We start from the raw sequence: 18,034 nt of genomic DNA on the forward strand, positions 1-18,034 counted from the left end.
GTAGAGGGCAGCATACTGCAGCATTCTGATTCTTAGACTACGTGCCCATATCTGTGTGCTGAAAACTCCCTAGCCTTCTAAGACACAGTTGTCTCGTGTAGGTTGTAACAATGGTGTGAGGTCTTAATATACATATTTATTTCCAAAACAAAGGAAAGCTATAATTTAAATCACAGACAACGTGAGATCTTTCCCTCCTTTTCATGACTTCTTTTTCTTTAGAATTTGCACAAAGTGGATGGAAACAAATATTTAATATTAGTGCGACCTTTCCCTTTTAAAGGAACACTTCCACCCATTAAAAACTAAAGCTGGATTTAATTTCTGCCTCTCTGCTTCCGTTCCGGTCTGCACTGCAGTGTGAGGAAGAATTACACTCTCAATGGGCAATGAGAAAAATAGTTCATACTGAAGTCCATCACATTAAGTTGTTATGGTGTTGGGAACGTTCCTATGTTCTTAATGCTGTTTATTTATTTTAAACATGACCCGATAATATTACCTCTGTTTTGCTAGCTATTTCCAGATATCTTTTTATTTTTAAAATTTTCTTGCAATTTGTATAGCTGTAAGTAACTTAATAATATGGCTTTCAGCACACTAACTTACTGATTCAATGCACCTTTTCTATTTTTCGCACATTTTAATTCATCGATTTTACGTGGGTCTGCTGTTGGCTATACAGCCTTTAGAATAAAGTTGGCAGCCGAACTACTAATCCGGAATATATACAGCACTCCTATAGAAATCTTTAAGAGCACTGGCAGTGACTGAGTGACATCCGATGAATATATATATAATTTTCATTCTATAATTTAGCTTTACCAATATAATTCAATAATATTCTCACCTCATCAGGAAGAAGCTGAATCTTCTCAGCCAGTTCTAGTGTTCCCTTGGCTTTGTATAAGTGCCCCATCCCATCACCTCAGTTATAATAAAATTGGTTGCAGATTCTTAGTAATTATTTAAAACTTAGAAGCTGTCAAGCTCCCTTCTTACGATGCTGGTGGTACGCCACAGCCATGCAGTATATTATGAATTCTTGGTGGAGCGAACATAATTTTTTTGCTTTTTGATTTCACCATAACCAGTAAATTCCTGTGCAATGAATATATGGCATACAGATAATTAAAAGTAGAGGCCCGCACTGCTTAGATGTGTATATTCATGCTGTTCGGTGATGTGCAGTGGTTATTCCAACAACCGATAACGTGAGTTCAAACCTCCGTCCTCCGGACATAGAGGGAGAACATACGATAGTGAGCGTTTGAAGCTTGACAACATACAGCTGGAGCGCAGCGCTTTGACGTCTGTTCCTAATTTCTCCCCTTACTTTTAAAAGGGCAGTGTCTGCTGCTCATTTTGGCTTTTATTTTATCTGAGTTGTCTACTGTTTATGCCATTCTTCTGGTATTTTCATCTTCTGCTATCAGATTGATAGTTTTCTTTCTGTGTGTCACTGTTGGCCACTGACCTCTGTAGACATTGTTCTATGTATTCCATTCATTAGGTGCTTTTGGGAATTGCACAGGTATACCGTAAATAATGGGCCAGCCTCACACATGTAAGCGCACTGTTTGTATTGTTAAAGGCGTTTACGGAACGCCTGCCGCATGTTATTGTGCACATGTTTGCAGCCTGTTAATTTGGTTATTTTACGATCAGAGATCAGCAAATAATTGGATATTTTATAATGATAGCTAGTAATGAAGTGTAATTAAAGTTTCCAGGTAGATAGTTCTAGAAAGTGGCATAACATATTAAACTTTCATTTTTCCTTTCCTATTTTAATTATTTTTTTTTTTTACCATATTTGGATGGCATTAAATGGATGAGCACAAGAGCTAGCGCATTCGGTAAATGAAATTGCTACTGTCCTTAATTTTCTAACATGCTGAGTGAGGGACTGGGTCACATTCACCCAGGGATTCCCTTGGTTTGTGTAAAAAAAAAAGAATAAAAAAACCCCACCTCCTATTATTTGTCACAGAACCGTGGGACATGCCAACAGCACCATAACCACCACAGCAGTCATCCTGCCATCATAAATTCACTTTTTTATTTATTTATTTTTTTACACCATACAGAATAACCTTACAATGTAGTGAAGGGCTGTAGTGTGGTAATGTGTTATAAAAATGTGAACATTGTAATGTACTCCCAGAGTAATTAGGCAAACCATTTGCTTCCTCCTGCTATGCCCCTGTAAGCTGCATCTCTGTGCCAAGTCCGGTGGTGCAGGGCTTAGGTCATTGGTTGAAAGTGCTCATGTGATGCTCTCAGCCAATGATTTGTCCTTGCAAAGCATGTCTTGGCTCAGTGGAGCTTGCTGTAGGCTTTATTGATTACGAGGCCTAGAGTGTTAGATTGGAGGAAGTGGCTAAAATGGGCAGGCTTTTAGTGCAGAAAGCTGCAAAACATTTAGTTTATTTTTACAAAAAGCATCCATATTTAAGCATGCAAAGAAAATACAGCATATTATCATGGCCCATCTATCAAATGTATTAAAAGTTGTTTTTGTGGAGGGCGTGGCCTGGAGCGCAACCGAGACGGTCGCATGAGAGGGTAGCTCCGCTGCACTGGCCATAATTCTAAGCGCAACGTTCTCCCGAAACGTGACACACATACCCCAAGAGATGTCCCAACAGAAGGGCAGACGCCAAACGGAAAGGAATGACAAGGCAAGCTTCTTCAATGCCCGCAACGCCCCAGTAAAAGCCGCGGAAACGGCGGAGGAGGCCCAAGATGGCGCCCGTCACATGTCCAGGGATGCCGCGGACGACGGCCCAGTTACACAGAGCGTTCTGCAGAGAATGCTAGAAGACATGCAGGCAAACATACAAAACACCATCCAAGCCTCAATAAAAGAAATCAGGTCAGAAATTCAGGATGTAGAAATGAGAACCTCCTCACTGGAAGATAAAATGGCCGACCAGGCTGAGGACACAAATGATATCAAGAGAGCCATAACTGACATGGAAGATACCATAGCAAGGTTTGAAACCAAAATGGCAGATATGGAAGATCGCTCCCGCCGAAATAACCTGCGGTTGAGGGGAATAGCAGAATCAGTCGGGGTGGCGGAGCTGCATGCACACCTGCAAGGACTATTTAAAATGCTGATTCCAGATATACACCAGGACATGCTGCTGCTAGACAGGTACCATAGAGTACCAAAACCCAGATTCCTTACACAGGAGACTCCTAGAGATGTACTAGTGAGACTACATTACTTTCATGTGAAAGAAGATATCATGAGGGCAAGCAGACTGCGCTCCACTTTGCCACCTCCATACCAGGGAACAACGATATACGCTGACATATCAGCCGCAACGCTGCAAAAAAGAAAAACCTTCTCAGGTGTTACTGAACAGCTCAGGATCCACAAAAAGCCTTACAGATGGGGCTTCCCGGTAAAGCTGCTCATCATGCATGAAGGCAAGACGGTGCCCATCGCTACACCTGAGGCTGGAGCAAAGATCCTCGCAGAATGGGGCCTACCACCGCCGAAGCCGCTACCCGCTGCCGTTAACCGAGACAGATCCAACCCAGAGTGGAAGAGGATCCCCGCAAACGGATCAAGGAAGCACACATAATCCGCAAGTACTAACACATAAGACTCTGGGGCAGATAATATAACCGAAAGAGATACTTACCAAAGTATTAGGGAGGATAGACGAAGCGTGAAAGGGGGAGAGAAGGAGAAGGAAAAGAAAGAGAGAAAAAATAAATAAATCAATAAATAAATATACACAAAAAAAAAAAAAATAATATATATATATATATATATATATATATATATATATACAAAAAAATAAATAAATAAATAAAAAGGGGGGGAGGACATCAGCCTAGAAAGAAGTAGACATGGGGAGAGATACAATAAGTAATTGCAATACACGGCCAAGACCGAGCTGTACAGGCATGGAAGCGAGAAGCTTCCTACCCCGTTGCGCCTATCGTTGGCGCCAAGCCACACGTTTGGCTTTTTGTTTAATTAATTGTTGGAATGTTTATTTTCTTATGTTGTTTTTATGTGAATCACAATGTACACACAATAAGGTTATACCATCTCCGCAAGAGAGAGTAATTGAAGCGTACTGCATGCTTGGGAAAACACACACACAACGTGCTCATAACAGGGAGACGCCACCTAGATCGATGCAGCTGGGAAGGGAGGCGCTCCAAATCAAAATAGCACTAGCGACACTACCACCCAAACCCAAGAGAGACGACCCCCCATGAAAATATATACCCATAACACCAAGGGACTCAATCACCCATCCAAACGGGGCCTACTGCGCCGAGACCTGACTAAACACAAGCCTGACGTTTTATGTCTCCAAGAAACGCATTTTAAGACCAATGCACACGCACCCCTGCTGACACGTGACTACCCACATCAATATCATGCCACTAATACCAGCAAATCCAAGGGAGCATCCATTCTTATCAGCAAAGACATAGCGTTTACCCTCTCATATCTTGACATAGATAAAGAAGGGAGATATGTCATAGTGGGAGGGACCTTCAATGACGTTGAATATACCATTACGAACGTATATGCCCCCAATACAAACCAGAGAAACTTCCTCCACCGTGTATTTAAGAAATTAGAGACAATACAGAAAGGAATAGGAATAGTATGCGGGGATTTCAATCATGTGCTAGATGCCACAATGGATACCTCCTCAGTACACGCGATAGCGCGACTAAGACCACTAAAGAGACAATGCAAGGCCATAGGCAAACTGTTGCATGAGCACCACTACTATGACATATGGAGAGCAACACATGTCGGGGAGAGAGGATATACGTTCTTCTCCACCGCACATAATTCATATTCTAGAATTGATGGCATACTAATAACAGGACAACACCTAGAACAGGTTAAGAGCTGCAACATAGAACAAATCACCTGGTCAGATCATGCCCCAGTCGTGGCAACCCTAGCCGACATATATGAATCCAAACATAGGTGCCCGTGGAGGCTAAACGTCTCCCTGCTCACAGACCCTACATTCACAAACAAAGTACAACAGGAACTTGAGCATTACTTTGCTGAGAATGACATAGAACACATGCCGTACAATACAATATGGCAAGCACACAAATCAGTAGTTAGGGGAATGATGATACAGAGAGCAGCACAACTAAAGAGGCAAGCACAAACACAAATGAGGGACTGGCTAACGCAACTGCAGAGCCTAACGACCCAAAATCAAAGAACGCCCACACAGGGGCTCAAAACACAAATAATTAAAATTACCCAAGATATACACAAACAGGCCCTAGAAAAAACGGGTCACCAACTACATAGACTCAAAGCAACTCAATACTCACAGGGCAATAGGGCGGGTAAACTGGTGGCCCAACACCTCAAGGCCAGACAAACCAATCAAAAAATAGCGCACCTCTACACGGAGGCAGGCCATAAAGTCACAGCACCCAAAGATATCAGCAACGTCTTCGCAACGTACTACACGTCCCTATACAATTTAGCCAAGGATAAACAAACGCACCAACCCAACCCCCAAACTATACAGGCTTACTTAGATTCAGTTAACTTACCAACTCTTACGCAAATGCAAAAACAGGAACTCACCGCCCCCATCACACAGAGTGAGGTAAAAGAAGCTATCCTTAACCTACCGCTAGGGAAATCCCCGGGGCCGGACGGCTTCGCAAACGGTTACTACAAAAAGTTCCAAGAAACCTTAACGCCATATTTGGTCAAAGCATTTAATGAAGCCACGCAGGCACAAAAACTACCCACTGAAACCCTACTAGCCCACATAATCACCCTCCCAAAACCAGGGAAATCCCCTACTTGCCCACAGAATTTCCGCCCTATATCCCTGTTGAACACGGACGCCAAGCTATACGCTAAAATATACGCAACACGCCTCAGCAAGATATTACCGCACATAATACACACCGACCAGGTAGGATTTATAAAGAACAGGCAGGGAGGGGACAACACCAGGAAAGTACTAGATATCATACAAAGTGCCCAACGTAAGAATAGGGGAGGCTTACTGGTATCGTTGGACGCAGAAAAAGCTTTTGACCGCCTGAGCTGGGAATTCTTAGAAAAGGTCCTCCTCAAATTTGGAGTGCCAGAGGGCTTCCTCTCGGCGGTCAAAGCACTGTACAACTCACCCACGGCGAGGGTATTAAACGCAGGATTCGCCTCAGACCCGCTTAAGATTACCAATGGATCGAGGCAGGGGTGCCCCCTATCACCGCTACTGTATGTGCTGGCTCTAGAACCGCTGGCAGCGGCCATAAGACAAAACAAATCAATCCATGGAGTAAAGATAGGAGACAGGGAATATAAAGCGAACCTATTCGCGGATGATGTACTCCTAACCCTGACGCAGCCGCACATATCGCTTCCAAATTTAATGGCAACTATCGCTGAATACGGGAAACAATCCTATTATAAACTGAATGTCACCAAGACACAGGCCATGGGCATAGGGATACCAATAGCCACACTAGAGAGGCTCAAAACATCCTTTCCATTAGACTGGAGGACAGACCATTTAACGTTCCTAGGCATCAAAATACCACCAAACCTCAACAACTTACTGGACAAAAACTACACCGCACTCACGAAGAGCATAGCCAACACACTCAGGTCATGGGAAGGGAAATACCTATCGTGGGTGGGAAGAATGGCAGCGGTGAAAATGATGCTGCTACCAAAATTCCAGTACCTTTTACGAACCCTACCTATAGCATTGCCAAACACATACTTAGCAGCCCTACAAAGATTAATAACCCGATTTGTGTGGGCCAACAAACAACCAAGAGTGGCAACCAGCATACTACAACAACCTATTCAAAGAGGGGGGCTAAGTCTCCCGAGCATTAAAGACTACTACAAAGCAGCACAGCTAGCGACAGTCAAAGCCGCTACAGCAGAGGGGGAAACTCCACAGTGGACCAAAATAGAGGCCCATTGGATAAATAGACAGGACCTGAGGAACCTATTTTGGCTCCCGAAGGCCATGCGCCCACAACACCTTAACCCCTTACCGACCACTAGTCTGACACTTAAACACTGGGACGAAACCAGGGGCAGAGAGACAGACCAAAGAGTACTAAGGCAGGGAACACCACTTGCATGCCTCAAAGTAGGAATCCCAAATCTAGATACGAAGCAGTGGGAAGAACGGGGGTGCACCAAGGTTAAAGATCTATATAAGGACAACAAACTGATGCCCTTCCCTGAACTACAAACACTATATGGCATACCCAGCAGAGCACTATTTACATACCTACAAATGAAGTCGCTACTAGCAGACATGACAATAGAGCGACAAGAAACGATACACACGAACAGCATTGAAAAACTATGCCTATCAGGCAGACCGCCCAGGAAAGCATTGGCTATGATGTATAGCCTCTTACTAACGCCAGTCACAGAGGAGGCCATGAACTTCCAAACAGCGTGGCACACAGAATTGGGACACAACATTAGGGCGGAGACATGGCAAAGGGCATTCACCATACACAAGGGAAACACGCTATGCACGACTCACATAGAGATGATACGAAAATTGCAATACCGGTGGTACTTGGTGCCAGAAAAACTAGCGACGATGTACAAGGGTATGACCATTGAATGCTGGAGATGCAGAGGGAGGGAGGGCTCAATGAGCCACATATGGTGGTCCTGTGACGGCATAAGCCCATTTTGGAATGATGTGGAAAAGGTGGCGACGGAGCTGTTAGGTAAACCATGGCCTATAAACATAGAACAAGGCATACTATTCATGATACCTAAGACACTGAGCAAAGTAGAAGAGAAATTAGTATTCCACCTACTTGTAGCAGCAGTGACCATAATAGCAAGAGCATGGAAAACAACACAGACACCCACTAGAGAAGCACTGATATCACAGACATCTCTCAACTGGAAATACGAATTAATGGCAGACAAATACATAGGGCGCAGGAAGCACACTAACCAGGCCGGAGAAAAATGGAGAGCATATCTCGACACAGGGTGACAGGAGGGGGAGAGACAGACACAAAACTGAAAGGGGGAAAGGCGGGTAGACAGGGAAACATTCGGAGGTTACAAAACACCGGGTAAACACTCAAGACCTAGGCGGCCATACATGCCTAGCCAACAAGGGGACCATGGGAGTCCGAGCAAAAGTAAAACTAAAGGAGAAATAATACACAGAATATAAGACGAGAATGTATTGAAGCATGGTATGAAACACTGTAATTGTATGTGACCCCAATGTTGTAAACAAATGTCCTGCACAACCCCATCTTCTATTCTGTACCCCGGCGCGCAGGAGCCAAACACTGAATATTGTGATGCACAAATAAAACCAAAATTCAAATTGAAAAAAAAAAAAAAAGTTGTTTTTGTGTCTGTAGTTTTCTTTACAATTTTTAGTGGGCCTGTAATTCTAAGACTCCAGTAAATGGTATTCACTAGAGTCTAGTGGGTCTAGTCACAACTGTTAGTGGGCCTGTATTTCTAAGACTCCAGTAAATGGTATTCACTAGAGTTTAGTGAATACCATTCACTGGAGTCTAAGAATTACAGGCCAACTAAAAGTTGTATTAAAAAGAACAGACCCAGTGTCTAGACCCATGAAGTATATTTTATTTTTTGGGTGAAGTGAATATAATATTCTTGTCTTTTGTATTTGCCATAACCAGTGAATTCCTGTGCCTGTGAATGTATTGTGTACAGATAATTATAAGTAAAGTACTGCACTGCTTAGATGTGAATGTGCATGCTGTTTTGTAATCTATTGGCTTTCTAACCCAACCAATAGTCCAAACCCAAAGAGTTATTACTCCAAGCCTGCTGTATTGGTTGTGGTGCTAGGAGTACCCTGGCACTGTTTCCTGGTAATGGTTTAGTTTGTTTGCCTTCCTACCTTTCCCAAAGGGTACCTGGGGTATAACGATGGCACTTGAACCACATCTGGCTACTGCAGAAGCCAATCCCAACTCATTCGATTACTGAGGGCTGTGGTAGGCCGCAAGTGCTCTTTTAAAAAGTGCCTGATGATTAACAGCTGCTTTAATAGATTCCTGATTTTTCTAGAAATTAATTAGCCAGAAATTTGGATAATTTTTTTTTTATTTCATTGTGCTTTCTTTACTTGTGTTTCTTGCTCGTGACTTCAGATGTAGGGGCCAGAAACCACCGTCACCTCTGTGCCGTGTATTACAACAAGAACCCTGGATTTGAAGTGATTCATGGCCTCCTGGACCGAATTATGCAGCTAGTGTCAATGAATCCCGGAGAGAAAGGATACCAGATTAAGGCGGCACAAGGTAAGACTGGTAACCATTTTTCTATAGGATTAATATTGTACATTTAAAAGCCACATCACAACCCGCTGCTCTACCTTCAACAATAACAGTGGAAATGTAAGATAAAATTTTTTTCACCTCATTTAAAAAAAAAAAAATGGGGAAGGTGGGCTGAGTGTTTTATTAACCCCTTCCCGACCAATGATGTACCAGGTACGTTTGCCAAAAAATGGTCGGTAACGACCGCACCTGCTACGTCATTTAGTAAATTGCCACTTACCTGATCGCCGGCGATCGCGATCCTTGGGTCTGCCTGGGAGCTCATGCAGACCCCCTACTGCCCGATCCGGCCCTCCTGGGCCATGTGATCGCGGGGTCCTCACGATCACATGGCCAGAATAGCCGGCTTGTGCAGTGCCTGCAGGGCGCCTATCTGAGTTCTCAGGCTGTCCCCCTAAAGCCTGCAAAAAAGTCTATAAAGTACTTGGATCATGTGTGTGTGTGTGTGTGTGTGTGTGTGTGTATATGTATATATAGATATATCTATCTATTCACTACATAATTATTCGATTTTATTAATTATAATTTGAGGGACCTGCCTGACAACCCAGGCAGACAGTCCAGAGAATTTAATTGTCAATCCCTATATTTCACCTTGTAACTTTCCAAAACACCACAAAACCTTTACATGGGGGGTTATTGTTCTACTCTGGAGACTTTGCTGAACACAAATATGAGTGTTTTAAAAAGTATAAAATCACGACGATGATATCACCAGTAAAAGTGCAGTTTTTGTTTAACCCCTTAAGGACACGTGACATGTCATGATTCCCTTTTATTCCAGAAGTTTGGTCCTTAAGGGGTTAAAAAAACAAAACAAATAAAAACGCTAACTTTGGCCAGCGTTTGTGACTAGTGAAAGTGTCTACTACAAAAGTCTGGAAATACCCCATTTTGGATACCCTGGGTTGTCTACATTTGAAAATGGTATGCCGTGATGTGGTTATTTCACATTCCTGGGCTACCACATGGTCTCAAAAGGCAACATAGACCCAGCAAACCAATCTTGGAAACTGAAATGGGCAAGCCTTATATTGACCCTGTAACTTTCCAATACACCATGTACATGGGCGGTATTGTTATACTCGGGAGACTTCGCTGAACACAAATGAGTGTTTAACCCCTTAAGGACTCGTGACATGTCATGATTCCCTTTTATTCCAAAAGTTTGGTCCTTAAGGGGTTAAACAGTAAAACTTATAACGATGATGAAATAAACAGTAAAACTGCAGTTTTTCTGTAATAAATAAAATGAAATGCAAAAAACCAAATCTGAACGCTAACAAAGTGGCTTCTACAAAAGAGTGGACATACCCCATTTTGAATACCCTCAGTTGTCTACTTTTTCAAATGGTATGTCATGGTGGGGTTAAATTGAGCTGCGACACTGTCTCAAAGGCAACATAGCCAATCTAGCAAATAGCAATTTACAAAAACAGAAATTGGCAAATCTTATGTTTGACCCTGTAAGTATCCAAATCACCATAAAACCTGTAATTGAGGGGTACTGTTCTATTTGTGTAGAGTAATGTCTCGAGTGTTTTAGACCAGTAAAATGTGTTATACTGATATCATCGATGAAATGGCAGTTTGTGTAAAAAAAAAAAAAAAAAAAAAAAAAAAAAATATATATATATATATATATAAACGCAAATTTTGCCCAGGGTTTGTGACTAAGTGGCTACTAAAAAAGATTGGGCATACCCCATTTTGAATACCGTGAGTTGTCTACTTTTCAATTCTTTATTTTTGCAGTGCAGGTGATTACAACCAGGCTTGTGGTGCCACGACCGCATTAACAAGCATTCAGTATCATACACATTGGTACATTAGCATGGCACGGAAATACTTGGCAATTTTGGTAAAAAAAATTTTTTAAGTAAGATAAAGGATTTTCAAAACAAGAAGTATCAGACAGATTCTAAAGTGTAAGATAAATGGGACGTAAACAAGAAGTGTCAGACCTCTAAAAGTAGCTCGAAGACAAACTCGATTATTCTGCAGGTTATGCACGAACAGGCTTTGATTTCTAGTATATACGTTAGTAGGCATAAGACAGAATCCTGCACTTGATATTGGCTATATTCAGTATACCTGTCGAAGTAGGATAGATTAGTCAAGAGTAGGTTCCAGGCTTGGATAAAACCACAGCTACTATGTTCTAGAACAGACTAGCAGTTATATTGGTAAGAGAGCTGTAAGTGAGTACAAGAGGTGGTATCACTGGGTGAGTTAAAGCAATCACCAAGCAGATTTGGCAGTAAGGTGTGTTAAAGAATGGGATAACACTTGTCAAGGTCTACATGAGTAAGCCCTACTTTAGCCTAGCAGAGCAAGGTTAAACTAAGACATAAGCCAAAATAAAAGGTTAACATTTCTATCTGTAATTGAAGAGCATATATTGCTGTTGGTCTATAAGCCCTGTATCCTAATTGCTGTGTGAGCGGGACTTACAGTGCACGTGCAGGGCAGTTAAGTTCAGCCTATGCCCAGGGATGGGAGGCCGATAGCAGGTGCTTAAGTCCATCAGCAGCTTTAAGGTAGGTATGACCCTGCCAGGCCCACTTTGCTGGACACTGCATCATGAGACCCTCAGCTGTCCTGTCAAGCAAGCCCACAGTCAGCCTATGCCCACGGGACTGACAAGCGCAGGGGCACATTGGGACCGCCGTCCCAGGGACTGGGCCAGTCGGGATGTAGGTGAGGGATCCTCTCAATACAGAGAGTGCTGCTTCTCTGCTGAATGGGAAGGTTTAGGCTCTGTATGCATGCTTGTGAGCGGGTGGTCAGGTCCGTGTGTTCGCCTTCGAGGGTGCCAGCTCCATATGTCCACGGATCCCCACACTCTGAGTAGGTTGTTCACGGGTTCCTAGGGTCTTCGCATGCTGGGTATCTCCATGAGTGTGAGAGCTTTGAACTGGTAGCTTCTCCATATGGGTCCCGACCCGAGAGGTAAACGGCTGTTGTGTCTGTTGCCTGCGGTAGCTCTGCAGCAATAGGAGGGTGTGGAGTAGCTCGTTAAGCGATGCGGTGCCAGAATTTGTGGCAGATGGCTTTGAACCGAATCTTGGTTGCGCCACAAGGTTTGCGGTATGCGGTGCTTCTGGCTTCTAGCGTTCTGTGTGAGGTCCACCTAGTGCAGTGGGGACTAGGATATCCCCCACTGCTCCAAAGGGGGGGGGGACTGGATGCTTGCCCATTGCTGGTTCTCCGTAACTGCAATACCGTTATATTTAGCGCTGAATTTTGCTGTTTGTTTTTCTGGTCACCATCATTTATGTTTAGTGCAGGTTTAAGCAACCTTTGGGACTCTAGATGTTGTAGCCCACATCTCCCATGATGCTCTTACAGCTGTAATGCTAGCAAAGCATCAGGGCATATGTAGTCTACAACTTCTGGAGTGTCAAAGGTCACCTAAACCTCATTTAGTGCATAAACGTTAAAATGTTTCCATAGCGCACTGTGTTCTCTTTTCACACATGTTAATGTATGCCGCCCTCCCTAATGATTGTTTACTATCAGATCTGTTTTTATGGTGAATTTATATTTATTAGGAGAGAGTGCATTAAGGATAATAAAGTCAGTTCACAGTTTTATCTGTAAGGTTGGTTGTTGATAAAACCCAATCAGTCAATGATATAAAGTGTTTTGTTCCCTACCTGCTCTTCAGAACTCGCATATCCTCATTCTCTCATTTTATTTTTTATTTTTTGTTTAGTTATGTAGACCCCCCAGCGGGGTCTCAGGCTGTGATTATACATTGCTGACCATTTATCTGTGAGTCCCCTGTACAATCATGGACTTTGATGTCTTGTATATTGAATTAATACCAATCATGCCATGTCATTCCATCCTTCATGCTGTGACATTGTTTATGCATAAGAGCATCTTTGCACTTACACCTGTAATAACCCCACCCCTCAACTAAAGGTAATTCACTTCATGACCTTTTTGTTTTGGGAAAACAAGATTCTGACATGCTAAATGTTAGCTAAGAGGTGCGCGCAGTGTCTGCAGATTGACCGTTTCCACCAACCTCCGGCGTGCCCGCCTTTGTAGGCCTCGGACAGGTCAGATTTGGCACAGAGCACCCTGGATTGGGATCAATGCGATTCGTTGGGCTATGTAGTCACCACCAGTTAGCTTACATTATCCAAGTGTTGGAGTTTCAGCCATAAATAGCTTAAAGTAGTTAGTCCTGTGGGAGCTACTGAGACACGTCTTAACATGTTGGACGCCAGGCCCCGCCCCCTGGGTTGTCTACTTTTACAAATGGTATGCCATGATGGAGTTAATTTTCATTTCTTGACTGCCATACGGTTTCAAAGGCCCAGCAAACCAAATCTGGCAGATTTCAATGTGGGGAGATGTTGCTCAACACCTATTGGGGTATTTTTTGGCATTAACCCTTAAAGTTGTTAGTACATGTATTCTTAAATTGCTATGTGTGTCAAACAATTTTTTTTTTTACATTTGGCATAGATTAGTGGTAAAATGGCTGCATGAAAAGAGTCCAATACCCCAAGTTTAATACCTTACGTTATCTTCTTTTGAAAAAAATCTATACATGGTTAAAGGATCACTATATGGTCAGGAACACAACCCTGTGTTCCTGACTCTATAGTGCTAAACCCACCATTTAGGTGGCTTGCCCACCTATAAAAGTTCAAAACTCACCTTATTTCCAGCGCCACGTGGGTCTGCTGGTGCTGGCTCCGCCCCCTTTGTGACATCATCAAAATGGCCAATTGGGGAAAGCATTGGATTGTCTCAAATCGGCACTGGGCTAAATGCCGTCTTGGCCAATCAGGACCTCCTCATAGAGATGCATTGAATCTTTGAATTTGATGCAGGGCTGCTTATTGTGCAGCACTGAGCCAGGAAGCCCCTCCAGTGGCCCCTCCGAAAAGGCAGTTTTTACATGAAAATGCCTGAAGAGAGCTATTATACTCACCAGAGCAACTACATTATGTTGTATTTGTTCTGGTGACTATAGTGTCCCTTTTAAGGGTGATTCTGGGATTCCTGACCGATATGAGTGTTACAATGTAACTATCATTAATTTTGGGGAAAAAATGGTTTGGAAATAGCAAAGTGCAACTTGTACTTATTACCCTATAACTTGCAAAAAGAGCCAAGAGGATGTTAATATTGGGTATTTCTAAACTCAGGACAAAATCTAGAAACTCTTTAGCACAGGTGTTTTTTTGGTGGTTGTAGATGTGTGTTTGGGGGTCAAAGTTAGAAAAGATGTTTGTTTGTTTATTTTGTTTTTTTTCACCATATTTTATAATTATACCATTATTTTCATCATATCATAATTTACTATAAAAAAATTATCTCTAGAAAGATCATTTAATGGTGAGCAAAATTGTATATAATATGTGTTGGTACAGTAAATGAGTAAAAGGAAAATTACAGCTAAACACAAACACTGCAGAAATGTAAAAAGAGCCCTGGTCCCAAACGGTAAGAAAATTGAAAAACCGCCTGGTCACTAAGGGGTCAATAATCTCTGCAGATGCTGTTGATGAAGGGAAACAGTCATAGCTGACACCTTAACCTGTGCAAGGAGCATACGTAGCTCCTTTTCTTTAAATCAAAGTACATTTGTTAACCCTTTCAGGACCGCTGACGGTTCAGGACCGTCAGCGGTAAAATGTGCGTTTGGACCGCTGACGGTCCTGAACCGTCATAACGGTCTGGGGCTACTTACCTGATCGCCGTCGGTCCCACGGCGACGATCAGTGCTCCACCCGGTCCAGGGGGGTTGCCTGTCTGCCCGGGCAGTCCCCCCTCGGCAGATCAGGACCCCACGGCCATGTGATCACTCGATCACATGACCGCAATATGGGTCCATGTGTCTGCCTGCAGGGGGACTGTCTGTGCTGACAGGCAGTCTCCCTGCAAGTGAAAAATAAAAAAAAAACAGTGTAAAATCAGTGTAAAAAAATATGTGTATATATATATATATATATATATATATATATATATATATGTATCATATATATAATGTCATATTAAGTGTATTTTTATATTTACCGTATTTTTCGCTCCATAAGACGCACCTCACCATAAGACGCACCTAGTTTTTAGAGGAAGAAACCCAGAAAAAAAAAATATTCTGAACAAACTGTCCAATAGTGTTCCTTACTATGGGACAGTTTGTACAGAATATTTTTTTTCTCCCCTGTCCCATAGTCTTCTCCTCTCTCCCATAGTCTTCATCCCCCCCCCTCCCCATAGACTTCATCTCCCCCCCCTCCCCATAGACTTCATCTCCCCCCCCCCCATAGACTTCATCTCCCCCCCCTCCCCATAGACTTCATCTCCCCCCCCCTCCCCATAGACTTCATCTCCCCCCCCCTCCCCATAGACTTCATCTCCCCCCCCCTCCCCATAGACTTCATCTCCCCCCCCTCCCCATAGACTTCATCTCCCCCCCCTCCCCATAGACTTCATCTCCCCCCCCTCCCCATAGACTTCATCTCCCCCTCCCTCCCCATAGACTTCATTCCCCCTCCCTCCCCATAGACTTCATCCCCCTCCCTCCCCATAGACTTCATCCCCCTCCCTCCCCATATTCTTCTCTCCCATACTGTCCCCCTCCCCTTGTCCCATAATTACTTACCTGTCTTGTAGCGTTGGCCGGCAGCACAGGACGCACCGCGGTAGTGGAACTTGAATTTCATGTTCCGGTTTCCGGCGGGACTGAAAGGAAGTGCGCACTCAGCTTGTGCACACTTCCTTTCAGTCCCGCCGGAAACCGGAACATGAAATTCAAGTTCCACTACCGCGGTGCGCCCTGTGCTGCCGGCCAACGCTGCAAGACAGGTAAGTAAAGCTTCATATTCGCTCCATAAGACGCACAGACATTTCCCCTCACTTTTGAGGGGAAAAAAAGTGCGTCTTATGGAGCGAAAAATACGGTATATATACGTATATTAATATAAAAATACACTTATATTTAAATTACACACGAATATATACAATATATATAATTGCTATATATATGGTATATATATATATTATTATAAAATACAAATAATATGTTAATAAAAATAAATAACAAAAAATAAAAATAATTTTTAATAATTATAAAAATATTTATATATGCAATTTTATTCTAACAGTATTTTGATATATATATATATATATTTATATCAAAATATACTTAGAATGTAATGATATATATATCTATGTATAAATAAATAAAAACAATACGAAATATACATATGTCCATATACATAATTACATAAATAATTTCATAAATATACACGTAGACGTCAAATATATAAATATGTATATATATTAAAATTCTACATGTGTATTTATGTAATATTTTTACCTAATTAAGTAATTTTAATGATTGCAATTTGAGGGACCTGCCTGCCAACCCAGGCCGAAAGTCCAGATAATTTAATTTGCTAGCACTGTGTTTAACCCTGTAACTTTCTATGACACCCTAAAACCTGTACATGGGGGTACTGTTTTACTCGGGAGACTTCGCTGAACACAAATATTAGTGTTTCAAAACAGTAAAACATATCACAGCGATGATATTGTCAGTGAAAGTGAAGTTTTTTTGCATTTTTCACACACAAACAGCACTTTCACTGAGGATATTATTGCTGTGATATATTTTACTGTTCTGATACACTAATATTTGTGTTCAGCGAAGTCTCCTGAGTATAACAGTACCCCACATGTAGAGGTTTTATAGTGTTTGTGAAAGTTACAGGGTCAAATATAAGGCTTGATTTTACTTTTTTTTTTTAATTGAAATTTGTCGGATTGGTTAGGTTGCTTTTGAGAGCGTATGGTAGCCAAGGAATGAGAATTAGCCCCATGATGGCATACCATTTGCAAAAGAAGACAACCCAAGGTATTGCAAATGGGGTATGTTCAGCCTTTTTTAGTAGCCACTTAGTCACAAACACCGGCCAAAGTTAGCGTTTCTTGCATTTTTAACACACAAACAAATATAAATGCTAACTTTGGCCAGTGTTTGTGACTAAGTGGCTACTAAAAAAAACTAGACATACCCAATTTTGAATACCCTGGGTTGTCTACTTTAAAAAAAATATGTACATGTTAGGTGTGTTTCGGGGATTTATGACAGATAACGGTGTTACAAGGTCACTATTGATACATTTAAAATATATATATATTGAAACAGCAATTTCCTACTTGTATTTATAGGCCTATAACTTGCAAAAAAAAGCAATAAAGCATGTAAACACTGGGTGTTTTTAAACTCGGGACAAAATTTTGAATCTATTTAGCAGTTTTTTTCATTAGCTTTTGTAGATAAGCAAAAGATTTTTCAAGTAAAAGTCCAAAAACATGTTTTTTTTTTTTTTTTTTAATTTTTCACCATATTTTATTATTTTTTTTAAATACAATATTGGACATAATACCAATAATGGTATGTAAAGAAAGCCCCTTTTGTCCTGAAAAAAACAATATATAACTTGTATGGGAACCGTAAATGAAAGCGGAAAATTACAGCTAAACACAAACACCACAAAAGTGTTAAAACTGCTCTGGTCCTTAACGTACAAACATCGCAAAAACAGGCCGGTCCTGAAGGGGTTAAGTTACAACTATTATTTAGTTTTAGGGAAAATACTGATTTCTTGCATTCCGCCCATAAAATTTGTGAATTGAAAAT

The 18,034-nt window shown here is 41.9% G+C and overlaps 1 protein-coding gene across 1 annotated transcript in view; it reads left to right on the forward strand.

The window, feature by feature from the left end:
* FARSB (phenylalanyl-tRNA synthetase subunit beta) overlaps nucleotides 1-18,034 on the forward strand; it is a 58,414-nt gene that overhangs the window by 31,478 nt on the left and 8,902 nt on the right. The window contains exon 16 of the mRNA XM_063440987.1: nucleotides 9,172-9,321. Coding sequence (XP_063297057.1) covers nucleotides 9,172-9,321 — 150 coding nt within the window. The remainder of the gene's footprint in view (nucleotides 1-9,171; nucleotides 9,322-18,034) is intronic.

The sequence above is a fragment of the Pelobates fuscus genome, chromosome 2 (assembly GCF_036172605.1).
Source record: "Pelobates fuscus isolate aPelFus1 chromosome 2, aPelFus1.pri, whole genome shotgun sequence".
NCBI lineage: Eukaryota > Metazoa > Chordata > Amphibia > Anura > Pelobatidae > Pelobates > Pelobates fuscus.